The 27,306-nt window shown below is 40.9% G+C and overlaps 1 protein-coding gene across 3 annotated transcripts; it reads left to right on the forward strand.

The window, feature by feature from the left end:
* Nucleotides 1–7,074: 7,074 nt before the first annotated feature.
* Nucleotides 7,075–26,363, forward strand: LOC138821171 (interleukin-1 receptor antagonist protein-like). Of its 3 annotated transcripts, none has more exons than XM_070013255.1 (5): nucleotides 7,075–7,157; nucleotides 20,244–20,295; nucleotides 21,980–22,068; nucleotides 23,586–23,698; nucleotides 24,771–26,363. In XM_070013255.1, the coding sequence occupies exons 1-5, from the start codon at nucleotides 7,148–7,150 to the stop codon at nucleotides 24,984–24,986; spliced, it is 480 nt and encodes a 159-aa protein (XP_069869356.1). In that variant the 5' UTR covers nucleotides 7,075–7,147; the 3' UTR covers nucleotides 24,987–26,363. The 3 variants fall into 3 exon arrangements, with proteins under 3 accessions (XP_069869356.1, XP_069869357.1, XP_069869355.1); XM_070013256.1 differs by lacking the exon at nucleotides 7,075–7,157 and adding an exon at nucleotides 20,017–20,103; XM_070013254.1 differs by lacking the exon at nucleotides 7,075–7,157 and having other exon boundaries at nucleotides 20,123–20,295.
* The last annotated feature ends 943 nt before the right edge of the window (nucleotides 26,364–27,306 follow it).

Below are 27,306 nucleotides of genomic sequence, written 5' to 3' on the forward strand. Positions count from 1 at the left end.
GAGATAATTGTGAAAATTCAAGTCACATGATAGTAGGAAACTGACCTTACTGTAGTAGATGTTGTAGTGCATTGTCTATATTTTCCCCATCTTTTTCCCAAAGGGAAGCTGCTTTGCAACATGATAAAGTCCTGAGTTCCTCAGAGGGGCCAGTCCAGCTCTAGACCTCCTGGAAAATGAGTTGAGGCCAGTATTTTTACTATATTACAGCCCAATTCTTCTTTCTTTCTTGACTTCACACAGGTTTGAATACTGCTGTGACTCTTCAGTAAGTGTTGTACATGCTGATCTTCATTGTATGTGGAGCTGTGATAGTCTCAACAGTTACCTAGTACTTGAGATCTGTACACATATAGGCTCTATTACATACACATGAAATCTATTCTGTCAGTCATCAAGAAACATGAAACAATCTAGTAAAAGCCCCCTTTCCAGAAAAGTAGAGAGGCTAATCTAGTTTAATAGTACACTCTGTGTTTTTATAACAAAACATACAAGATAGTTCTTCCTGGCTTAGAAGTCTGGGACATTGACCTCTGCCCTAGGATAAAGCTAGCTGGAGCAATACCTAAGTCTGAAGCAACCCCATGTCTGAGTTGTTCTGTTCCTGAGAGTAGCTTCCTTTCCCCAATGATGCAATTCTTTGTAGCAGTCCACAGGTTTAGCACACATTCCTGTTACTGAGCACAAAGGCTGCAAGCTCAGTCTCTCCAGGAATTCCGACACACCATGTCCCATGGTCTAAATGTTTCTACTTTCCCTGTGAAAGTTTCTAGCCTCACAGAGGAAACTACTTCGGGCAATCCACACTGATTAGCATTTGGGGTATGTAATTATCCCCAAATGTCCTATGTTGCATGAAACAACCAAGAGATATTCTTTGGTTCTAGTGGTTTGAGGACCATATGACCCTATAATTATCATCAGCACCCAAATCCCTTCTGTCCAACGTGTAAGGGGGCAATCCAAGTTTAAAAGTTGCTAGACTTGGAAGTGGTGCTGTAGCTCAAGTAGTAGAGCGCTAGCCTTGAGCTGAAGAGCTGAGGGACAGCGCTCAGGCCCAGAGTTCAAGCCCCACGGCCGACAAAAAAAAAAAAGTTGCTAGACTTTTCCCTTCTTCCAACCAGACTGCTAATTCAAATCTCTCCTGCTGGTACCCCCAGTTCTTTTCCAAACACAAACACAAACCCTTGATAAAGTAAAGGAATGTTGGTCTAGACACCAGTTACCCTTCTCCTTTATGTTCCTTATCACTTCCCCCTGCTCCTTAAATGTCACACTTCAGATCTTACAAATTTCTCATAATTGCCTGAACCCTCCGGCCATGCTTTCTCTTATGGGCTTCTCTTCACTCCTCATCCATCTTCCTGACTTAAAACTCTTTCCAATCCTGTGGTCCCCCCAAACTCCATACTTCCTTCATACTCAAGTATGTCATCCTGTGTTGTAGTCTACTGAGAGTGAGAAGATTCTAGATCACATTAAATCATGGGCATGGCCACCTTATTCACCTTGGCACATAGTGGGTACACCTGGAATGTAGTGGATGGAGAGTAAATATTCATGGAACAAATGCATTTTGGGAGTAAATATAGATATTTTTTTTGTCATCTGTCTTGGCTATTGTTTAAAGTGACAACCCCCCCCTTGAACTAACCTGCAGCTCTAAAGTCACATGCCTTACAGCTTTGCCAGCGGGAAAGGAAGAAGAGTCATTCCTCTTCCTCTAGTTTCAACTTTAACAACACTAGGATTCAGATTGATCTAACACAAGTCATATGTCTCATGTACTGAAGCTGCAGACAGAAGAAGATGGTATGGCACTATTCACAATAGCCAAAATATGAAAATAACTGTCCATCGAATGTGAATGAAGAAAGAAATTGTGGTATGTACATATAATGGAATATTATTTATCCTTTGAAGAAGGAAATCTTGCCATTTACGAAATGTATGTGAATCCGGAAGATATTAGGCCAAATGAAGTAAGTCAGACATGCTGTATGATCACACACCTGGAAACTGAAATAGTCAGACACATAGTAAAAGAGATTGGAAGAGTGATGGCCACAGGCTGGAAGAAGATGATGGTTAAAGGATACAACATTTCAGTTACGCAAGATAAAAAAAAATTCTAGAAATCCTTGGAAACATGTTTATAAGAGACAATATTATATACTTTAAATTACTATAAGATAGCTAGGGCCAGGCACCAGTAGCTCATACCTGTAATCAGGAGGCTGAGATCTGAATATCATGGTTCAAAGACAGTCCAGGCAGCAAAGTTAGTGAGACTATTATCTCCAATTAAGAACCCAAAAAGCCAGAAATGGAGCTATGGCTCAAGTGGTAGAGAAGTAGCCTTGAGCAATAAAAAGCTCAAGGACAGTACCTAGGCCCTGAGTTAAAGCCCCAGAACTAGCAATAAAAGCAAAAAATACAAAGATAGATCTTATATTTAATGTTCTTACCAAAACATAATAAAAACAAAGAAAAGGACAAAAGAAATATTTGGTAAGCAATGAATATGTTTATGGTCTTGATGGTGGTGATGGTCTCACAAGTATATAATTGTCCCTCAAATAATTAAGATGAATACATTAAATATGTATAGCCTTACATATTATATCCAATAGCCTTGCATTATATCCAAAGAAAGTGATTATTTGAGAAAAATATGTAGGGAGAGACAAAAGAGGAAGAGCTCACCAATGGGAGGCAGGGTGCTGACTAGACAAAACTTCTGGCATGCAGTACTGAGAAAATAGACTCTTGATAGCAAGTTTTATGAACTTAAATGTAATATGTCAATTGATTCTTCACTTCTGTTTGCCTGTGCCTTACTGGTAAAAAACGATTCTATTTTCTCTGTTTTCATTTTTGTTTTTGAGGTCTGGTAGTAAGGCTTGAACTCATGGCCTTATACTCTTGCTCTTAGGTTTTTTTTTTTTTTTTTTTTTTTTTTTGGGTCCAGTCGTGGGGCCTGAACTCTGGGCCTGGGCGCTGTCCCTCAGCTCTTCAGCTCAAGGCTAGCGCTCTACCACTTGAGCCACAGCGCCACTTCTGGCTTTTTTCTTTTTGCTTATGTGGTGCTGAGGAATCGAACCCAGGGCCTCTGGCATGCAAGGCATGCGCTCTACCACTAAGCCACCTTCCCAGCCCCGCTCTTAGGTTTTTCAGCTGGTACTCTAACTTTTCAATCACACTTCCAATTCTAGCTTTTTGGTGGTTAATTGGAGATAAAGTCTCTTGGATTTATCTGCCTGGGCTGGCTTCAAACTGTGTGATTCTCAGATTTCATCCTCCTAAGTAACTAGAATTATAGGTATAAACCACCAGCAGCCAACTGCTGTGTTCTCATCTTTGACTTCCTTAGTTTCCTTATGTGTGGCTTGACTGATTTTGTAGGATTGTTTAAATCAGGTTTTGATGGTAAGAGACAGACAAGCTTAAACTTGTTTTGGCTGAAAGGGGAGTTTGTGAGACATGACACAGCAGCAGGAAGTACAGCTGGACTTATATGAGAGATACTAATTGGAGTCAGGAAAGTTAGGAGAAATTAAGGCAGCCATAATTATCTCTTCATCTAAGGCCAAATGGTTCTGTACCTGTCAGCCTGTTTTACTCATTTCTCTTTGCAAAATGTTCTTTATTTCTCAGTGCACGTGCAGAAGGTACTCACCCTTCCATCTCATGGATTTATGAGCCCTCCTTAGTTATATGATATTTGGCCTTACTGAGTTCTAGTTCGTTATTTCTGAAAGATGGTTAGTTTATTGCAGATGCTCACCATAGATCCATTTATACTCAATGGACCTTGAAGGATTAGTGGCAGACTTGGAAAGGAGAGTTCTGGGATGGACCCAAACTAGAAATCTAGAGATGCCATAAATGGTCCTTTCACTCTGGACATGCCCAGTGTCATGATTGCTAGAGAGACCTAGTGTCATCTGCAGGTCATTTGTAATCCTTTGACTCTCATTTGCAGCCTGGTGTATTCTCTTACTACAGATACCAGACTAGGCCAGATTTCAGCTCTCTGGAAATGAGCCAAGTCCACAGTCTATGACAATTTCAGCTTATAAGCTTGACCCTCCTTATCTGCAGAGAATTGATTCCAGGACTTCCTGCAGATAAAAAAAATGCTTAAGTCCTTCGTGTATTTTGTGTGTGTGTGTGTGTGTGTGTGTGTGTGTGTGTGTGTGTGTGTGTGTGTGTGTGTGTGTGTGTGTGTGTGTGCGTGCGTGTGTGTGTGTGTGTGTGTGTGTGTGTGTGTGTGTGTGTGTGTGTGTACTAGGGCTTGAAATCAAGGCCTTGTGCTCTTGCTCAGCTTTTCTGCTCACATATGGTGCTTAGCCACTTGAACTAAGCTTTTTCTATGGCATTTTTTTCTGATTATTTGGAGATAAACTCTCACACACTTTTCTGCCTGGGCTATCTTCAAATCAGGATTCTCTAGTTTTCCTCTTCCTGAGTAGCTAGGAGTACAAGTGTGAGTCACTGGTACTGGCTTTAAGTCCTTATATAATATAACAAAATGTTTTCATAAAACATACACAAAGCCTCCTGTATAATTTACTTTTAAAAATTATATTGTTAAGTAGTTGCACAAAGAGGTTACAATTTCATAATTTAGATTATGAGTAAAATGCATTTTGATCAAGGTCACCTCTTTCATCTTTCTACCCCATTTTCCTTCAAAATCCTTTCTAGATGCAACATAATTCAATGCTCTGTAAATGGTTGTTATTGTGCATTATTTAGGGAATAATGACAAAAAGTCTGTACATGTTCAGTACAGAGGCCATTAAAATACTTTGGGTCCAAGGCTGGGAATGTGGCTTAGTCATAGAGTGCTTGCCTAGCATGCTTGAAGCCCTGGGTTTGATTCCTCAGTACCACATAAACAGAAAAGGCTGGAAGTGGCACCATGGCTCAAGTGGTAGAGTGCTAGCCTTGAGCACAGAGAGGCTCAGGAATAATGCCTAGGCCCTGAGTTCAAGCTCCAGGATTGGAAAAAAAAAAGTTGGGTCCACAGTTGATTGAATCCATAGATGCTGAACTTCCACACAAAAATACAGAAGAGAATGTACTTGATGTTTCTATGTACTGATTTTACAACTATCCAAAGGGATGCTAACAGTCTTTTTGCAGATATTTTCAGGGTTATACAGATACAATTTGATAGGATGAGAGATGTGATATTGGGCACCAGAAACCACTTTGCTTCAGTCTCCTATCATAACGTCGCAATAGTAAGACAAATTCCAGCAGCTTTCCTGGCTATGCCTAGCCATCAGCCTAACTTTCCAAGTTTGCAAAGTAGGCATTTACAAAATATCTGATTTTGCAAATTTAGTTCTTATTTTCTTTCTTTCTTTCCATCTTTCTTTTTTCCTTCCTTCCTTCCTTCCTTCCTTCCTTCCTTCCTTCCTTCCTTCCTTCCTTCCTTCCTTCCCTCCTTCCCCTTTTTTCTATCAGTTTTTGTACTTGTACTAGAGCTTGAACTTAAGGCATTAAGCTCTCACTTAGCTTTTTCACTCAAAGTTGGTGCTCTACCACTTGAACCATGCCTTCCATTCTGGCTTTTTGCTCCTTAATTGGATACAAGAAGTTTTTGGATATGTCTGCCTGAGTTAGTTTGAAGCTCACTCCTCAGATCTCAGCCTCCCAAGTAGCTAAGATTATTGACATGAGACATAAGCACCAGGCACAGTTCCTAAGACGTTTGCAATAGACATTTATCTACAAAACAGATTCAAAACTTCCTAGTCATAACTTAGAGACATGCACATTCTTGCTTGGTGAGCCCAGACTAAGGAGAGGAGGAAGTGATGGCCATGGGAAGTCCCTAAGATCAGGAACGCTCAGGCAGGAAACCTTTCTATCTCAGGCTGCCTGCACCTCCCAGCCTCAATTCAAGGTCTAGGGAATAGTGAAGTGACCCTAAAAATGTGTGAAAACTCCAGATACAGAGTTAGGGGAAAGTGAAGGTCTCTGTTGAAAATTTTTATGAATTATAGCCTTTCTGCAAATGAATACCTGTCAGGAAGGATAGAATTGCAGGTGACAATATTGGAAACAGTATTAGAATGGATTGCCCCTTAAGCTCTCCAGTTATGGATTGGGGTACTGCCTAAATGCACACAATTTATGAATCATTTTATAGTCTGTATTCCACTCATGTTTGCAGCCATCCTCAAGTTGAAGGGAGGGCAAGGAGAACCAGGCTCTTTTTGCTGCTATTAAAGCAAGACCTTCAGGGCAGAGTGACATGCCCAGATTAACCTTTCTGTCTTGTTCCAAGACAGGAAGCTAGAGTAGGTTAGTTCTGAGTGGCAGAGGAGGAGAGGGGTTCAAGATATGAGAAGCTTCCAGAAAAAGTGGGAGAGAGTATCTGACCTACAAGACAGCACCATGGCAATGGACAGGGTGTAGAGCCTGGGTGAAATTGAAGAGGGGATAGATGCCTTGTTGCTCCCTAAGCCATTCAAGATCCCACTCAGGTACTTTGCTCTGTTGTCCCCTCCACACAGAATATTTGTTCTCTCAGTCAGCTCAAATGTCACCTTCTAAAAGAAGTTTTTCTGGCCACTTTCTGTAGAACACCCACCCACCTTTGAATCCCTCAAAAGCATTTTAATTTCTCCTGTTGTATTTGTTTCCTGTCTGTTTTCCTCCATTAGAGACCTTGTTTGACTTGTTTTAAATACCTGGCAGAGTGACCCATATACTAGATTAAGTCAATACATAGTTTTTGGATGAATGCATGTATGCATGTATACACTGGTAGCAATTGGGTTTGGGGTGGCCACTTAGGCCCAACCCCATGAATCTAGCTCGTTCATATCTGAGCTCTACTTTTTCACAGATAAGAATCAGTTCACCATCTGCTAGGCTGAGTCACCATTCTGGAAGCAGGGCCTGGCTCAGTGTCAGTTGTCAGTCACCCCACCTCTGGCTAACTAACCCTGTGTGAGTGTGTGGGAGGGGCTGGGCTTCCCCTCTTCCTCTGCTCAGGTAGTCAGAAAGGACGAGCAGCTCCGCCCTGAAAGGTGCTGCCTTGGTGTTCCTTTATATGAGGCAGCTGAGACTATAGCAAGAGGCCGAAGCCCTCAGAAGACCTCATACTCTGTCAGGTCCTCCCATGGCTTTAGGTAAGCTCCTTCCAATCCTATTTGTCCATCTGAAAAAAATGGGGGAGGAAATGTCAACCACTGGTGTTTAGCCAATGCTTTCAGTACCTGTCAAGCAAGCTTCTAAGGGAATGCCAAGCACATGGAGCTCTAGGCCTGTCTGGGAAGCCTGGGCCATGAGAGACCATAGCATCCCCTGGGAGGCCAGGTAGATGCACTGGGTGAGAAGGGTGTACCACGATGAGAAACATTATGGTGGTCTTAGAATCTTGTTCATCCTCAACTACTGATACAAATAGGGCCTTTTAAGAAATATCTCTATAAAATAGCAGAAAGAATATGTGAACTTTATTAATAGCATCTAGTGTTCATTCATTTGAAAAAAGCTGGGCAGCAACTGCAGAGAATTAAATTATTGGTGTTAGGTAATTCTAATATATGGTGTCACATGAGAATGCTTGTCCAGGTGTCTGGAACTTCTCATTTTTTAAATGAAAATCCAGATATTATTTTGTTATGTGTGGTAGTCTGATTAAATAATTAAAATCAAATTAAAGGTAGGGCACTGGCGTTTCATGACTATAATCCTAACTACTAAGGTGGCTGAGCACTAAGGATGGCAGTTCTAAACTAGCCTGAGCAGGAATCTCTGTTATACTCTTATCACCAATTAGCCAGCAAAAAGTGGGAAGTAGAACTGTGGCTCAAGTGTAGAGGGCTAGCCTTGAGTAAAAATGCTCAGAGACAGTGCCCATCCCCTGAGTTCAAGCTCCAGGGTAGCAAAATATGCAAATTAAACATTTAATCTACAAATTACTGCTTTGCAATCTCTGATTAGAATATGTGTGGGGCAAAGAAAAAATATTTTAGGATTGTTGAAGACTGAGTTTCTAACTTGTTTGGTTCTTCCTGAGCAGACCCTTTTTTCTTTCTGGGCCTCTCTCTTCTTGGGGTCAGGAAGAAGCCAGCAGACTCCCTGTGTATCATGAACATGCTAATAGTCAACATAGCAATACTATGTATTTAATCAAGTTAGGTGTCCTGCAGAGCTTTGTACAAGGCTTATCTCAGTCCTCATAGTGTCCATATGAAAAAAAGACCACTTTTGTTCATATTTTCAGAAGAGGAAATAGAGAAAGATTTTGTAATCTGCACAAGACCAGACAGTCAGTGTAAGAGGAGAAGCTGAGTTGACTGAAGATGAGTCTGTACCCAAACCACTACATTGGACTATGATAGTATAGAGGCTGGATGAGAACACAGAGGGTGATTGCTTTGTAAACCACAAGCAATTATTACAAGGACAGACTGTGGTTCCTTCTCTTTCTCCCAATGGGTAGTACCATCTCTAGCAGAAGTTTGATCTTATATGTTTTCCAATCATATAAATTAGAATGCTGGAGCAGTGCACTCCCAGAACCAGACAGGAACATATCGTAAGAAACTGCTACTATAAAGATGATTTATTCAAAGTATTTCGAACTGGCACACTTAGTTGCTAAATATGTGCAGGTGGGAATAAACTAAATAGAATTCAGGCAATCAGTGAAACAAGCTCATGCTCCTTTAGAGAAGGGACTACATTCTACATCTAAGGCCAGAAGTATGGGAGATACCCACTGTCACAGCAGACAACTGGGCTCTGAGAAGGGTGAAGTTGGAGACATGTGTGGTTTGAAAGGCAACTTAGGAGGGTGAGAACTAGAGCAAGGATAAAGATGGGACTCCCTGCATATACTCTGCGTTACTTTGGGTAAGTCACTTGCCTCCCAGACCTCTGCTTTCTCTTTACACAGGGGTCCTACCACTTACCTTATAGCTGATATGTATGAATGACAAGAGGGAGAAGGTTAAGGAAGTAGAGGCAAAAATGGTTAAACGATAATTTATTTTATTTTATTTATTTTCTTTTTTTGTCGGTCGTGGGGCTTAAACTCTGGGCGTGGGCATTTTCCTTCAGCTCTTCAGCCCAAGGCTAGCATTCTACCACTTGAGCCACAGCACCACTTCTAATAAATTCTTTTTTTGGACCGGAGTTTGAAAAGTTTTAAGCTAGTAGATATCAATGTTACCTTGATCATGTTGCTAGGAGAAGTTAAAGATGAATTGCTTAACTGAAAATCAACTTGATTGAAATGAAAATAATTGATTGATATGATTAATCACTATTACGTCTTCTAAGATTTTTCTTCTTGAGTAGAAGACTCATTCAGATTTTTAGACACTTGTGGTTCTCTGTCTCTTTCTCATCTGTCTATTTCTTTCTATATAAGCAGTGTCTTTATCAAGAAAAATAATGGTAAATTGACAAAATCCAATGATTAACAATTCATTATATCTGCAATTTGTGACATCAGCCACCTGAGGTGCCAATGCCTTTTAAGAATTCATAGTTTATGCTAGATACCAGTGGTTCATGCTTGTAATTCTAGCTACTCAGGAAGCTGAAATCTGAGGATCCCAGTTCAAAGCCAGCCCAGGCAGGAAAGTTTGTGAAACTCTTATCTCTAACAAACAACTCAAGAAAAGCCAGAAGTGGCACTATGGCTCAAGTGATAGAGTGCTAGCCTTTGCAAAAATGAAGCTCAGGGATAGAACCCAGGCCCAGAGTTCAAGCCCCAGGACTGGCAAAAAAAAATTCATAGTTTATGAATCCAATGTCTCTTGATTCATAAGTACTTCGTTAAATGGCAACTCCTTTGTATAAGTACTTAAAGATAATTTTAAAAAATTCAGAGTTTAGTGGAACCAACTATCTTAGTTTTTCAGGGACTGAGATGTTTACTGAGCTGTAGAACTTTCAGAAATAAAGCTAAGAAAGTTCTGGGGAAACCAAAACAATTGATTACTCTAGTTCATCACCAGCTCAAGACCTTCAAGATCTTTACCTGTAATCTATATAAAGTTTTAGAATCATTTCCTTACTACCAAAAAGATAATTTCCAAATGGGTACGTGAAAGGGGTAGGGTGGGATAAAGGGGAAAAGGGGAGTCAAAAGAAGAGGAGAAGAGGGGAAGAATGTGGTCAAGAATTGAATGTATATCCTATAAAATTAAGTGAGGGAAGGAATGGATTAGGAGGGATAAGTGAGAATATTGAAAGTAGTGACATTGATTAAGATGCATTATATTCATAAAGTGCTTTATTAAATTGCAACTCCTTTGTACAACTAAAGATAATAAAAAAATAAATAAATATTAATTAAAGAACTAAAAAATGAAAATTCTCCAAATTTTCAAGAAATTGTGAACTACTTAGTTGAACTATGGAGGATGAATTCAAACCAAAAGGAACTCCATAGAACAAATAAAATTCTTGTTCTGTTAGGCATGCAGAAAGCAGAGAAAAGAAAAGTCAAATACCTTTTTGGTAGGATTGGTAGTGTGGAAAGGACAGAAACTGAATTCAAATTCTGATTTGGCCACATTCTTGGGCAGGTGATTTAATCTTCTGAGTTCTTTTCCTATAAAGTGACTATGTGTAAATTCCCACCATGAAAGTGGATGTTATTATCTCCACCCCCCACACACACCTGGTGTGAGGACTCATGGAACTCTTCATGAAATACAAGCTAGTTGGGGGGGGGGGGGGTCGGTTTGCTCAGTGACAAAGACTAACACAGAGACTACAACACAATTGATAACAATATAACTGTGTCCTCCTAGACCTCCTACTCTTTCCCCACAACTTCTCTTGCCTGAAGAGAAGCTACCTGACAAAGTTAGTCACCAAAGCTCAAAAGGCAAAAGCAAATATGTACCTCTGAAAACTCAAGAAAACAAGACCAGTGATGATATATTAAACACACAAATATGGAAGAAAAAATCATCTTGAATGATTCAATACCTCAAAAAGGATTCACAGGACGTTTCCTATTTAGATGACGATTATAGCAAGCAGTAATCAATCAATCAATCAATTCTATTTGTTCTATGGAGTTCCTTTTGGTTTGAATTCATCCTCCATAGGTCAATTATTAATTACTGTAATCAATCATTTTAGTAATCAATTATAACAAATGCCTTGAATGTCCTTCAGTACCTAGCAAAGTTGTTATTTGCACTCTGGCATCAGTAAGCTAGAAGAACTGTCTCCAAGCTTAACCTGCTTTCCTGGGAGTTTACAATAAACTTCTGGACATGGTTAAAAATGAACTAGGATGCTAGCAGGGCAATCTGACAAAAAAAGAAGGCATTAGATTGTATTATGGGGGATTGTCTTTGCTTTAATTCCTTCTCTTTGTTTTAATGTATTTATCCTTGACTTGGAGAAAAGGAACAAGGGCTTTGTACCATTATCTTATTAAAATTTTTGTATGTATTTTTATTGTAAAAATACTGTACAGAGGGATTACAGCTACATGAGTAAGGTAATGAGTACATTTCTTATTGAGTATTGTTACCTCCTCCATTGTTTTTCCCCTACTATTCCTTCCCTCCCCACCTCCCCAACTCTTCCCTCCCCCCACCCTGAAGTTGTAAAGTTCATTTTCAACATAGTACATCTTGTACTATGTTGTACATCTCATTGTTGCAATGGGTCAGCCTGTATCCTTATTTCAGCATTTTGTTATTTCCCTTCCCCTCCCCAAATTAGAAAAATGTATATATAAGATGCAGGGCTGGAATCAAATACAATGAAAACAGGAGTTATACCATGGGGAAGAATATACAAAACAAAACAAAAAAAAATAACATGGTACATTTAGATACCTTAAAAATAGCAAGAAAGATAAAACCACTTGTGTCCCTGTCTTTGGTTTCATTTCACTTAAAATCATCTTATATAGTCATATGTACATAGCTTTTGGCCTTTTCTGCTTGTCCTACACATGTACTAGTTATTGCAAATAAGGGAAACCGTGGTACCTATGTTTCTTTGGGCCTGTCTTACTTTAGTTAATATAATTTTTTCCAAGTCTTTCCATTTCCAAAAAATGGGGCAATGTCATTTTTTCTGATGGAGGCATAGAATTCCAATACATATATATATATATATATATATATATATCACATTTTCTTGACCCACTCATCTACTGAGGGGTATCTGGGTTGGTTCCATATCTTAGCTATGGAAAATAATGCTGTGATAAACATAGTTGTGCTGGTAGCTTTAGTATAGCCTTGTCTGTGATCGTTTGGGTAAATGCCCAAAAGTGGGATTGCTGGGTCATAGGGGAGCTCTATGTGGAGTCTTCTGAGGAACCTCCATACTGCTTTCCAAAGTGGCTGAACAAGTTTACACTCCCACCAACAATGCATTAGAGTTCCCTTTGGCCATATCCCATCCAGCATCTGATTTTATTAGATTTCTTGACTATAGCCATTCTAACTGGGGTGAGGTGGAATCTCAATGTTGTTTTGATTTGCATGCCTTTTATGGCTAGAGACGTTGAACCTTTCTCCATATGTTTATTGGCCATTCTTATTTCCTCTTCAGAGAAGTTTCTCTTTAAGTCTTTAGCCCACTTATTTATTGGGCAGTTGTTTCTTTGAGGATTTGTTGTTGAAGGATTTAATTTTTGGAGTTCTAAGTATATTTTAGATATGAGACCCTTGCCCATGAAGATCTTCTCCCAATCCATGGGCTTTTTATTGATCTTGCTAGCTATGGCCTTTGCCAGGCAGAAGCTCTGCAGTTTCATGCAATCCCATTTGTCTAAGGTTTCTCTGATTTGTTGAATTTCTGGGTTTTTATTAAAAAATTTTGGCCTGTGCCAAGGAGCCCTACACTTTTCCCTATTCCTTCCTGCCATGTTTTCAGTGTCTGCTTTGACTCCAAGGTCTTTGTTCCATTTGGAGTTGATTCTGGTTCAGGGTGATATGTAAGGATCTAGCTTTAGTTTTCTTCAGGTGTTTAACCAATTTTGCCAGCACCATTTACTGAAGAGGCTGTCTTTCTTCCATTCTATTTTTTTCAGCTCCCTTATCAAAGATTAGGTGGCTATAGGTCTGTGGGTTCATTTCTGGGTCTTTAATTCTATTCCAATGGTCCTCAGGTCTGTTCTTATGCCATTACCAAGCTGTCTTAATTACTATGGCTTTGTAGTAACATTTGAAATTTGGTATTGATATTCCTCCAGCACTGTTCTTTCTGTTAAGGATTATTTTTGCTATTCAGGGTCTTTTATTGTTCCATATGAACTTACTAAAATTTTATGAAGTCTGCTTGTATAGTATTATGTGCACTGTGGTGTTTTGACATTAAAATTTGGCTGAAGACTTTATGAGATGAAGCCATTACAATTCAGGATGCACATCTGCCCACCCCAAACCTTATGCTTACATCTTCTAGTGCCTGGGTGATCCAAACGTAGTCCAGGAGGCCTTCTGGATAACTTGTACACAAATTCATTAAAATTTCTTTTTAACTTGGATTTATCAGTAAAGATTACAGTGGGGACAGGACTTGTGTAATGAACCAATTGCATCAAGAGGAAGGAGGTTGGAGTTAGGATATATAAGAATGATTCCTGTATACGAACGGGCAAATGTGGGATGCTAGACCTGGCAAGACATGGTTATGTACATCTCTTCTCAATTCCACATCCAGTGACATTATGATGGTGGCTTTTATTGTCAGTTTTGGAGTATGTGTAACATAGATATTGACAAATGCTGCTACAAATCAAAACTTTTTGAGATCCATCTATTAAACACTTACCAGCACACTACTGCCCTTCTTTCTATCTCAAACACCCCAATTCAAGTCTAATCAGTCTGCTTTCTGCCAGAATGATACCTTTAAAGACAAATTCCTTTATCCTTTGGAGGAAGTAGCATTAAAATGTCTTTTCACTAGTTTCCATTCAAAGAAATTCTTTTGTGTGTTTATACTAGTCCTGAGGTTTGAACTCAGGGCCCTAGACACTCCTTGACTGCATTTGCTCAAAGCGAATGCTCTACCACTTCAGTCACAGCTGAACTTCTGGCTTTTTGGTGGTTAATGGAAGATAAGAGTTTCATAAACTTTCCTGCCCAGGCTGGCTTCCATCCTATATTGTCAGATCTCCATTTCCTGAGTAGCTAGGATTACAGGTATGAGTGATCCTCACAGGTGTGAGGATTGAAGTCAGCACTGGCAGGAAAGTCTGTGATACTCTCATTTCCAATTAACTATCAGAAAACCAGAAGTAGTACCATGGCTCAAAGTGATAGAGTGTTAGCCTCGAGGAAATAAAAACTCAGGGACAGTGCCTAGGCTCTGAGTTAAAACAGTACTGAAAAAACACAGTAATTATGTTGCTTTAGTTTTGTGTTAATAAAATATCCAAAATAATTAAATTATAGAGAGAAAGGTTAGTTTTCACGGTTTTGGAAGTTCTAATCCAAGCGTAGATTAGCTCATTATGTTGGGTTTCTGGTAGAGCTATGAGATGGCAATAGTAGGGAGTACACACCTCATTAGCTAGGAAGCAAAAAGCAAGAAATAAGGTGGGACAGGAGATGGAGATCTGTAAGTCTCTTAAAGGGCTCACTTCCAATGACCTAAGGACCTCCCATTAGGCTTTTAATTATTCTACTATTTCAATAGTATTACTCTGATGACAAAGTCTTGAATACATGTATCTTTGGGGGACATGTATCCAAATTATAACATATGCACAATTGTATACCTTAAAGAAAGGTAGTGAAGCTGGACATGGTAGCTCATACCTATAGCCCTAGCTACTTGGGGGGCTGCAATTGGTGAGATTACAGTTTTGGGTGAGCTTGGGCAATATAGTTCATGCCAACTCTTACAATCAATAGATGAGTGTAATGTTGCATATTTGCCATCCTACCTACAGAGGAGGCTAAGCAGATCAAGGTACCAGGTCAACCAGGCAAAAGGCTGGTGAATCCTTATATCAATGGAAAGAACCTGGGCATATGACTGTTATAGCTATATGGAAAAGCCTATGCAAGGAAGATTGTGGTCCAGATGTATCCTAGGCAATAAACATAAATAGCCTTATCTAAAAATAACCAGAGCAAAAGAAAGGCTGGAGGTGAGGCTCAGTGATAGAACATCTCCTTAGCAGCAAGTGTGAGGCTCTGAGTTAAAACTCCAGTACAGAAAAAAAGGAGGGGAGGGAGGGAGATAGAGAGAAGAAAGGAAGGAAGGAGGGAGGGGAAAAAGAAAGGAAAAGAGAAAGACAAAAGAGGGAAAGAAGGAAGGAAGGAAGGAAGAAAGGAAGGAAGGAAGGAAGGAAGGAAGGAAGGAAGGAAGGAAGGAAGGAAGGAAGGAAAGAAGGAAGGAAAGAAGAAAATTGAAGGACACCTGGGGGGATTTAAATAAAAGAACTATAAGGGGCAGTCTTAAAAACCCTGAAAACTGGGAGCTGGTGGCTCACCCTGTAATCCTAACCACTCTGGTGTTTGAGGTCTGTGGCTTGTAGTTCAAAGCCAGCCTGGGTACGAAAGTTTGTGAGACTCTCATCTCTAACTAACCAGCAAAAACCAAAGTGAAGCTCTGGCTCAAGTGGTAGAGTGATAGCCTTGAGCTTAGAAAGCTAAGGGACAATGCCCAGGCCCTGAGTTCAAGACTCAGCACCAGTGCACACGTGTGGATGCTGGAGTGCGTGCACGCGTGTATACACACACACACACACATACACACACACACACACACACACACACACACACACACACACACACACACACACACACACACACACACACACACACACACACACACACACACAAAGAGCCTTGAAAAGATACACCCAAATATTTAGGAGACAAGATTTGAAAATTTGACCAAGAACCACAAACTACAAAAGAAGGAGCCAAGTGGAAGTTCTACAAGTAAAACGTATAATGAATTGAAATTCAGAAATAGCTAATGTTTATTGAATACCTCTAGTGCTGTGCTGAGAACTTTATAGACATCAGCATAAGACCTTTGTGAAGTTGGCTTTTCCACTCCTGATGTAAAGTGGTCTCCAAGCTCCACAGTCAATGCATAGCAGCATTTTTATCTCTTCCTGTGTCCCACATCTACATCTTAGCACTTGTAAGCTGTAGATAGCCAGGCTTCTGTCTCCATGTCTGAACAGAGTCCCATTAAATGTGTCCTGGTTATTTCTGTTGTCACCACTGGTTCAGTCTGCACAGGGTTTAATCTGTAGAAAGAACTAGATACACTGTGGTCTCCAAAAGATCAGATGAGGTCACCAATTACTCTTTCGGAAGACAGAGTCCACCGCTTGTGATGGGCACTAAACTTGATTTGGGAAGCAGAGGTGGGAGCTGAGTACCCAGAACTGAGAATAGGTTTAGTCAGAGAAGTCCCCTGGGCAGAATTCCCAGATATACCAACTACTTTGATGCCATAAAGCAGAACTAAGTGGAATTGTGGCCAGAAGCATGAGGGGAGGAAAAGAACTTCCCCTTCCTTTCTTCTTCCCTCTCTTTTGGAATCAGAGGGGACTTGAGACTAGAATGGGAAAACCAGGTGGGCCAGTATATGGGGGAGAAGGAGTATGGGTCAGTTCATCAGGAAAGGAGGGTGAGTCAGGATGCACAGGAGGGAAACTAAGCGTACAGGGCAGAGCTTGAAGGTATTGGGGCAGCATGACTCATCTCTCCCATTGTACATAGAGTAAAAGCCATAACTATTTTAGTAGTGACCTAGCTCACAATTCCTGAATGTAGGGTCAGGGCTAAAGAAGTCACTCATGGTGTCTTATTGAGTCTTTAGAGAAGCTATGATGTGGCTTCTGTTATTAGCTTTATCTAATAACTAATGAAACTGAGACAGTCTCCCCATATTGAGGTGGCGCAGCTTGAAAATGATAAAGTACAACTCAGACTCAGGTCAGCCCAGAATTCAGACCCACATCCTTCCCTGCTCACCCAGAAAAGGTGTGCTGGGAGAGTTTGGAGGGAAAATTCTAGGGAGAATACACAGACCCAGGAAAATCTGGGAGCCAAAAGCTTGTGTCCTTTAAAGGAAATTCATCTCTCTCTCTCTCTCTCTCTCTCTCTCTCTCTCTCTCTCTCTCTCTCTCTCTCTCTCTCTCTCTCTCTCTCTCTCTCTCTCTCTCTCTCTCTCTCTCTCTCTCTCTCTCTCTCTCTCTCTCTCTCTCTCTCTCTCTCTCTCTCTCTCTCTCTCTCTCTCCTTGAACTCAGCTTGGAGTCAGATAAACATTTACCCTGGAGCCATAATGTGGGTGAGACCTTTATTTGGAACATTGTCTGAGGGAGGGGCCAGGATAGAGCCCCTCTATCCCATCTGACAAGTGAGATAGGTTTTTAGTCCATAAGATTAAAATCCTTCTTTGATCTTCAAACACATTTTTGAGAGCACATTGATTTTAAAAACTGAGATTTAGAAATATCATAGAAATACAACTAGGAAAGAGTCTATCACAGTTGGATGCTAGCCACCTCCACTTTCAGCAGGTATGATGACAACATTATGCACCTGATGACTGAGAAAAGTTCCAGAAACTTTAAACCTTAAGTCAACAAATGCTGGAAGTAGCAAATTACTAGGCAGGTTTATACACATCTCCTTCTTTAGCTAACATTCATGAAAGAAATCCAAACCTGAACAAAGAAGTGAGAAAACACAACACCAATGCCCCTCCTCTGCCAGCTTTCAAAGGTAGGTGTCACTTCTCTTCCATGATGCAAAGAAGCTGAATGACTCACTCAGGATCACACAGTATGGGAGGACATTGCAGGAATAGTACATGACACTTGACCTCAAAGCTCTGAGTGATAAGGCAGCATTATTATTTGCACAAGTGTTTCATTTGCTCCAAAAAAGGAACTCTTAAAAGATTTGGGAAAGTTATATGTAGCTTTTTGATTGAAGGGTTTAATCCTCAACCTAGAAATTTTGACTTCTTGATTAAAATAAAGTTAAACCCATCAAGGTCCACTGCTGTAGTAGACTAACTTGGGGCAGCAAGTTAGAAGACCTGGATTTATGGGAATACATTTTTATTAACAAGCTCTGTGACTTTGGGCAGGTCTCTCCTTTCTGGTCCTCTTTAAAATAATGATAAGGTAGGATAACAATGATCTCTAGATTCTAATGAGTTCTAACAATGCTCCAATCTATGCTTCTGTGATGGTATTTATCAGCAGGTAGATCAGAGAGAAATCCTGTTTAAATTTTGTATATTCATAAAACAGGGGCACACTTATCTTTTTCTGTCTAGAATATTGTAAGGAAGAAAAAGCCCACTATGAGCTAAGAACAAATTTTCTTTCTTTCTTTCTTTCCTTCCTCCCTCCCTCCCTCCCTTCCTTCCTTCCTTCCTTCCTTCCTTTGTTCCTTCCCTCTTTTCCTTTTCTCCTTCTCTTCCTTCCTCCCTTCCTCTTTCTTCCTTTCTCCTTTTCTTCCTTCCTTCTTTCCTTCTCTTTCTTTCCTCTTTCTTTCTTTCTTTCCTGGCCTTCTCCATCATCTTCTTTTCTTCCTTTTTTTCTTTCAACTTATAAGGAAGATATATGATCATCCTTACTCTGATAATGGGGAAATGGTCTATGGCCATACCACCCTGAACGCGCCCAATCTTGTCTGATCTCGGAAGCTAAGCAGAGTCGGGCCTGGTTAGTTAGTACTTGGATGGGAGAATAGGGAAAAGGGGATTACAAAAATGAGGTGGCTTGTTCAAGATCAGCAATCCCACTTTTGGGCATTTACCCAAATGATCACAAAGAAGGCCGTACTAAGGCTACCAGCACAACAATGTTTGTAGCATTATTTACCATAGCTAAGTTAGGGAACTAACCCAGATGCCCCTCAGTAGATGAATGGATCAAGAAAATGTGATAAATATCTATATACATAAGATTATACTGCTTGATAAAATAAGATGTCAGTATAGGTGCTAATTTGGAAAGAAGACTGGAGATTAAAGAAATATTTACATGAATTCTAGATAAGACGAAAGAATAGAAAACTGTATGGGGTGATGTATAGAATATAGCATAGAAAATAGAAAATGTTGGAGCAAAAAAATAGAATACCAGTTCTCCTCAATCATAATCTAATCTATTTTTATGAATTGTGTGAGCTATTTTGTTAAAAAAATGAAGATTCATAAAGTAGCTCAAAGGTAAATCTGAAGAACCTCAATTTCTGTGAACTCTCAAGTGATGTCAAAGCTACTGGCCTACGAACTGCCCTGTGAATAAAAAGGCATGTCATTCTTTTGCTGTGCCTCCTGTCCAAGATACTTCAGTCACGACATTAATTTTCTTTTTTGGGGGGTACTGAACATTTTTTTTAATTTATGCACGTTGTTATACATAATTTTTGTAATATGTCACAATAATACAATAGCAATAACAACAAAAACAAGAACACTCTCTTTTTGTTAGATGCTTATTGAAATTTTCATATTTGTTCTAAGTATTTATTTTTATTATATTTTTATTTTTTAATTTTACCTGTAGTACCCCATGTTATATAAATATAAATAAAGTTGTATTGGAGTAAAATTATATTGGAGTTAAGCTCCAATATCTGAATTCAATAGTTGTGTCAGAGCCTGGATGACCCACAAAGCCCAAAATATTTACAACCTAGTCCTGGACAAAATGTTTGGCAGCCTCTTGTCCAGAGTCCAGCAGTCTGAACAAAAACACAAAGTGACTTGTGACTGACTATCCCTTATGCTGGGATCTCTGTCACTTGGCTTTATAATGAATGGGGAATATTTTCATTGATTTGTGTTTTAGAAAGCCAACAGTCTCGGAGTACCTGTCAGGCAAATGAGGGAGTTTGGTTTTCATTGTGCTTTTCTTCCCAGGACCGCCTTCTTCCCTCCTACCCCCCACTGAAGGGGAAATAGAAATCTCAATTTTGGGGAAATTGCACAAGGGAAAAAGGGGAGGGGATCAGTTACAACACCCCATTGCAACACTTGGAGAGGTTGAAAGTGACAACAGCAAGGGTTTCTCTTTTTGGAAATGTGAGGGCATTTCCGCTTCTTATAGTACAGCTGAGCAGCACAGCTTGACTCTGGTGAGTGACTAGTTTTCTTTATAAGGAACATCTTTGGAGCTGAAATGGCACTCTGTTGCCTTGCTGTGTTCACAGGATGGATATCTGCGGGGGTCCTTACAGCTACCTAATTTCTCTTCTCCTCCTCCTGTTCTCTTCAGAGGCAGCCTGTCGCCCCTCTGGGAGAAGACTCTGTAAGATGCAAGTCTTCAGGTAAGGCTTCTCCCAAGTATATGGGGCTGAGGAGCCAAAGAGAGGAAACACAGCACATCTGTGGGTTACTAGCTCTGCAAGGACTGAGGGCTGGGTTTGGGCTGGAATCAAGAAAAGCCTGCTATATGCTCTGTTTTATACTAGATGGAATCACAGGGCTTACATGTTGGGTTCTCTTTCCCAGAGACTCAGGCATGCATCCCAGTGAATGATATCCATGTGCCCAGGAATCATGCTGGCCTTTGGGCCTTGCAAAGATGGGAACTGCAGGCAGGGTATAACCTAAAGGGCCAGATCAACTGCCAGCATCTACTACATGTGTCAATTTGTTGGAGGATCTTACTTCCTTGGAGACTCATCTGAGTCATAGGGTTCATGATAACCCACTGCATGCCTCACCAGGTTTTCTGTAAAGATAAAATGAACAGATGATACTATTTTGCTGTTCTATGAATTGCAGAGTACCAAAAAATGACTAATTTTTTTTAAAAATTTGGCTAGGCCTGGAGTAATGTTATCATGAAAAGTAATAAATGGACTGTCTGTGCATGCTTTGTCCCCTATGTCCTTTCCTGGGAGTGAAGTCAAACTGGATGACTAAGTGTATATATGCCCTTTGAGTCCCAAGCCAAGTCCCTTCCACCCAGACTTGGGAGCTATCTCCTTTCTTTGTTTCCCCACTTTTTTTCTTAGTCCCAGGAGATGTCCCTGGAGTTCCCTAACAGGGATGTTGTATCTCTTCAGATTGAGGCTCATCTAGGAATGAAGGATAATCATAAAAAGTCAAATGTTCACACATGCAAAGCACATTGGTTTATCTGGCCACTTCTTCCCAACCTCACTGGCTGCTCAAAGCAACCTGATAAAGCAGGGGTTATTAGCTTCACTTCATGAATGAGGAAATCAGACACAAATCCAAAGCCATGCTGACCAAACCTGTTTACCACAGCTCATAGCTGCCCACTCTGCTCTCTTAATGAAGGGTCCCTTCACCATAGAAGACAGGATTGGAAGCCAACAAATGGATGGATCTCTGGGTGAGCGAGAGAGGAAGCCAAGTTCCCAGGGACAGCTGTCCTTGCCACCTTGCCAGGTTCAGAGCAGGATTCTGGTGGATGGAAGAAAAGTTCTACTATTAGGCAGATTTTTCCCTATCCAAGGATTAAGGAGTGAGTGAGTTAGCTACAAGATGTTTTGTCCCTTGAAATTCTAGTATTGTGCTGTGGTAACCACTAATCTTAAGTGGCTAATTAAATTTACATTTAAATGAATGAAAGAAGGAGAAAATGAAAACTCCCAATTAAGGAGCTCAATAGTCTCATGTTGCTGGTGACAACCATATTGAATAGGGTACTTATAAAACACTTTGGCATCCCATGAAATTCTGTTCAGTGCTTTGATGGATGGCTCTTTCTTTATTGAAACAGGATATGCTCATGCTGAGAGTGTTGAATGAGGAGAAAGGAGAGGATATGTTAGAAAAGGGCTTTTTGCTCACCAGCTATGGTAGCTGGGCCTATTGCTTAGCTATTATAAGCCTCAGTCTTCTCATCTATGTTGTTGGTATGTTAAATACCATACCCTTTGATGCAGGTTAAGTGAGGTCTAGGAGACATGAAAGATGCTGAATGCAGGACATGTTCCATAGTTGAACTTACTATAGCTGAATTCTTTTCCTTTTTAGAATTTGGGATGTTAACCAGAAGACCTTCTACCTGAGGAATAACCAACTAGTTGCTGGATACTTGCAAGGGCTAAATACTAAATTAGAAGGTGAGTCGTTGCTAGGAGGATCCCTGTTGTGTGTGCCTAGGGTCACTTTGCCCCTGAAGTCTGCAGCATTATGATCTGCCCCTACAGCTTCAGTTGGAATCTCCTAATCGTGCTTACTTTGAACCTGCAGACTGAGGCTGCAAAGCAGCCTCAGAAGAGTGGGGAGTAGAGACTATGTCAAGACTTACCACCTATTGTCAGTGTCCCAGGGACATAGCTGGGAGGGGCAAGGGCCAGAAGGCAAGGCAAGGCAAGGCAAGACTGGCCCTTCCTTTCCTTCTACACCTATTAAAAGTACCCATAAAGCCATGTTATTCAAATCCTAACCCTACCCAGTTATATATGCCATATACAAAGCTGGCTGGTATCCCTTATTCAAAATAGGACACTCCAGACAGACTGAATGATTTAGCAAGCTTTTCCCACTCTATTTCTCAGTTGTTTATTATTAATTTTTTTATGCTGATTCTAGGGATTGAACTCAGAGCCTACGCACTGTCCCTGAACTATTTTTTTTTCCTTTTTTTCCCCTCAAGGATAGTGATTTACCACTTGAGCCGTACCTCCACTTCTGGCTTTTTGTATGGTCAATTGGAAATAAGAGTCTCATAGACTTTCCTGCCTGGACTGGTGTTGAACTGTGATCCACAGATCTCAGCCTCCTGAATAGCTAGGATTACAGGCGTGACCTACTGGTGCCTGGCCTCCAACTTCTTTTAGCATGGCATTTAGAGTATTTCACTTCCCTGTTTGTGATTGTAGAATGGCATTATCTTAATGTGAAAAACTTCCATGTATCTCTTGCCTTCTGTGCCTTAGTCTACTCCGGAAGAATGCAAGATCTACATATTATGCCCTTCCAGCAGTTTTCCCAAAAGCATGCTAAGCACAGGAAAACAGAAATTTTTACTAATACATGAGGGCATTAAAAAAGCAGATTCTAAGTCCCCAGGCCCATGATCCCATTCATAACTTTGTATGTTCCTTTCTTTGTCCATCCACAACATTCTTATTGACCTGAGCACAAGTTTTCTTTTGATGTGTTGTGGGACTTGAACTCTGGTCCTGGGCACTGCCTCTCAGCTCTTCATCTCAAGGCTAGTGCTCTACCACTTGAGCTACAGCACCACTTCCGGTTTTCTGGTGATTTATTGGAGATAAGAGTCTCACAGACGTTCCTGCCCCGGCTGGCTTTGAACCGCAATGCTCAGATCTCAGCCTCCTGAGTAGCTAGGATTACAGGCGTGAGCCACCAGCACCTGGTCTGAACACAAGTTTTCTAGGAAAGTGAAGAAACAGAGATCATAAGGGGAAGAATCTGGAAGTGTTGGTCTTTTGGAGGAATTTGGTTACTTATATGCTTTGTTTTACCTTCTGTTTAAATGCAGATCACGAGACATAGCCTTGCTGTCCTGATCTGGGATTTTAGTTGAAATCCTGCATCAGAAATGCCCAGTCTCTTTGCCATTTCGGCCTCCTCTTCTTTCTTCCTAATCCTCCCCTCTGTTCTTCTCCAGAAAAGATCGATGTGGTGCCCATTGACTCTCATGCTGTGTTTTTGGGGATCCAGGGGGGGAAGCTATGCCTGTCCTGTGTCAAGTCTGGTGACAACATCAGGCTCCAGTTGGAGGTAAGGATCTGTTTCAGGTATCAAAACTCAGTACCTTGAAACAGCCATGGTTTGTTCTCATGACTCTTTGAGTAGACTAAGATCAATGGGGAAGTTCTGCTAACTACAAGAACATGAACAGGGGTTGCTCTGTAGCTGTTTTCTATCTGCTAGCCTTCTTTCATATTGTCTCAGCATTCATTACTGTACTTAGAGACTGCTTTAAGCATTGGCACTGCTGCCATCAGGGGTTATTCCAGAAAGATAAGCTTCAATAGGAAAGTGCTCATTAAACTCTGGCTTATGTGGCCCTGTTGGCAAAAGCCAGTCTGGCTAAAGTAGGCTAAAATGTGGTCAGGGACAGCATGAGGGTATGAACATGGTGATGTCATGGGAAACATCACCATGATAGTTTATTGCAAGACCTGGATGATTATGGGCCAATCTTGCTCAGGAGCTCCCACTTGTACGTAATGTCTTCTAGCCAGACTAACTCTCAGGAGCTTTCTCTTCTACTCCTTATCTCTCTGACAAGTTGGCATCCTATCTTGTCACTCTCTGAGTTCATGTAATAGTAGTGGGCTGTCCAGTCCTGAGAAAAGGTGACTTTGTCTCAGATTGTAACTCAAGTCTTATGTTCACAAACATGGTACTGTCACTTCTTTCCACTAATGGACAGTGACAGCTTTTTAGAGTGTGACTGCCTTTTCTGACAGAGATGGCTGGGATATTGCATGTATCATGTGTCATGAACTGTGACTCTCTGCCCCTTCTCTACCCCTTCCCTTGGAGAAAGTCCCTGACAGAGCACCAGCTTCAACTGGTCTTGGCCTTGAGTAATGGAGCCATTCGTCAGACTTACTGGCCCATGGTCAGCACAGAGCAGCAAGATTTTTGAAGTCAAGGTGTGACCATGGGACAACACTTTGTATCAGTGCTGACCCAAGGAACCTAGAACCTGTGATCTCTCTGCAGGTCTCTAGGCAGGCATTTTTCTAGTATTTACTGTGGGTCAACAGTATATCTGGGAGGAGGCAAACAGTACAAGCTTCCCAGACTTTCAGCTCTCACCTAACCATCTTTTTACTTCCAGGCAGTTAACATCACTGACCTGAGCAAGAAAAGGGAGCAAGATAAACGCTTCACCTTCATCCGTTCAGACAATGGCCCTACTACCACCTTTGAGTCAGCTGCCATCCCAGGCTGGTTCCTCTGTACAGCACTGGAGGCTGACCAGCCTGTCAGCCTCACCAACACACCAGAAGAGCCCATCATGGTCACCAAGTTCTATTTCCAGGAGGATCAGTAGTACTGCCAAGACCTACCTTTCCCTACTCCTGGGCTATCAGTGACTCCAGAGACTGACTCTTTGCCCTGGCCATCTTTGGGCTCTTAGGAGCCCAAAGGCTGGTGGCCTTGTGGAAGGAAGCAAAAGAGGTGACAAAGCTTCTCAGTTGACTCTCTCTCTACAATGCCTCCAGAATGATCATCCCAATTGCAAATCAGGCCAGGGCAGTCCCATGCTCACAGTTCTTCTGACCTCTGGGTGAAATCCAGACTCCCTTCTCTGCCTGAGTGCCTTCTTTCTCCCCCTGTCTCCTATCTCCTCCACTATCTTACACCACGTCCATGACCCCAATCCATCAGAACCCTCACTCACTGCCACCAAATGGCTCCCCTCACACTGTTTCATCTATCAATGCCAGAAGGTTTTGTTCTTGTTGGTTGTGCTTTGGTTTTTGTGCTAAAGAATAGATTTAGGGTCTTACATGGCCAAACATATTCTATCCCTGAGTTGCACTCCAATCCATGGGGATGTTTTTAAGGCTCTGAAAAATACAAATTAAGTAGTTTATGATTATTTTTAACAAGCCAATTTTATTTAGTAAGAAGAAAATTAAAAGAAACTAATTGGGGGGAGGGGCTGGGAAGGTGGCTCAGTGGTAAAGTGCTTGCCTTGCATGCATGAGGCCCTGGGTTCAATTCCTTAGCACCACATAAGCAGAAAAAGCTGGAAGTGGCACTATGGCTCAAGTGGTAGAGCACTAGTCTTGAGCTGAAGAGCTGAGGGACAGCGCCCAGGCACAGTATTCAGGCCCCACGACCAACAAAAGAGAAAAAAAAAAAAGAAAAAAAAATTTTTCTCAGATGGACTTAGGATTAGAGTGTCCCTGTAGTCATGAAATGGTTGTGAACATGGGGCAACAGGTGGCTATTTCCCTTGCTTTCCTTTCTTTTTGTGGTGCCTCAAACTATAAAAATGAAGTTAACAGACTTTGTTGACCCCATGATTTTTTTCCCCCAATAGTCCCTTAATCTGGGACCATTTTCTGGCTCCCAGCACCATCAACTCTCAACCTTTTACAATAGATAGGTACTGTGTGCAGTACTCCTCCCTCATCAGAAGTTCCCCAGGGAAAACGTGGTACCCTGGGTCCTTCCTGCTCTGCCCAGAGATAGATCTACAAATCATCCCTTGATCACATTAACATTTCTGACACTAAGACGTGTGAAGGATGGCTGTGCCTTTGTCTCTCTTCCCCACCAGTCAGTGAGGTCCAGAGATCAGGGAGCATGCTTTGTATGTTTTCAGCTCCCCTGCAGGACCGAGCACTGGCCTAGCCCTTAGTAGGTACTCAGTGAATGTATGTTGTATGTCATCTCCATTTTACAATAAAACTTTGAAAATGCCTACTTCATGAGTTGTTGACCATGGCCTTGGCAGGCTTGAGACACAGAATACTGGGGAGATGGAGAGGTTGATAAATCTTTCTTAAACCAGGACAGCAGCCTTGCTGCCTCTCCTCTGTGAATCCTATTCCCCTTTAGTTCTTACTCTCTTTGGATAACAAGTGGGCAAATGTCCCTGCCTGGAAGCTGTGGAACAGCATGTCCCACAATGGAAACAACTTAAATGTTCATCACTGAAGAATGAACTCAGATCATGGATCCGTACCCAATACACATTCCATCGCAAAGACAATAAATGAACCACAGCACCAAACAACACAACAGATGAATATAAATATGCAAGGCATAAAAGTCACAAAAACTCAGATACTTCATGTGAACTAGGCCAAGTAGCTTGTAAGAGGCAAGGCAGTAAAACAGATACTCATGTGAGTCCTGGGGCTTTGAAGCCACATCCTAGCTTTCTATTTGTTGAGTATGTCCATAAACAAATTAATGAAAATCTCAAAAACTGAGTTTTCCAGGTGTAAATATAGCTAGTAGCTAATGCAGAGGGCTAAGTCTTTTCAATAGCCATCTGTAATAGATGGTAAGAGTGTTACTATTCATTTTCTTCTATTGTCTTTAAGTAGTTGTATCATTTTTACACATGTACATTGAATATTATGACTGTATTCACCCACCTTTCCTCACCTCATTTGTCTATACCCCTCTTTTAACCCTGACCTGCCTCAATTAAGACATGTTTCAGCTTCCTGGTATTCATTATGTTAAACTATCAGTTAACTGTTCAAGGATGTTATACCATAAAAATCCACCCCTGCATATTCCATAATTTAGATATACCTTGATCATGTATATATGCATATGGCCTATATGTGTTTTCATATATATTTACAGTTTAGGTCTAACTTCCACATAGAAAAGAAAACATGCCA

Source organism: Dipodomys merriami, unplaced genomic scaffold (assembly GCF_024711535.1).
Source record: "Dipodomys merriami isolate MVZ:Mamm:240054 unplaced genomic scaffold, mDipMer1.0.p SCAF_90, whole genome shotgun sequence".
NCBI classification, from domain to species: Eukaryota; Metazoa; Chordata; class Mammalia; order Rodentia; family Heteromyidae; genus Dipodomys; species Dipodomys merriami.

What these genes read in the sequence shown, in the direction of transcription:
- LOC138821171 (XM_070013254.1), top strand. Translation starts at nt 20,180, where the DNA reads ATGGATATCTGCGGGGGTCCTTACAGCTACCTAATTTCTCTTCTCCTC. An exon ending in TGTAAGATGCAAGTCTTCAG is followed by an intron (nt 20,296 to 21,979) that starts GTAAGGCTTCTC and finishes TTTCCTTTTTAG; the next exon opens with AATTTGGGATGTTAACCAGA. An exon ending in ACATCAGGCTCCAGTTGGAG is followed by an intron (nt 23,699 to 24,770) that starts GTAAGGATCTGT and finishes TTTTACTTCCAG; the next exon opens with GCAGTTAACATCACTGACCT.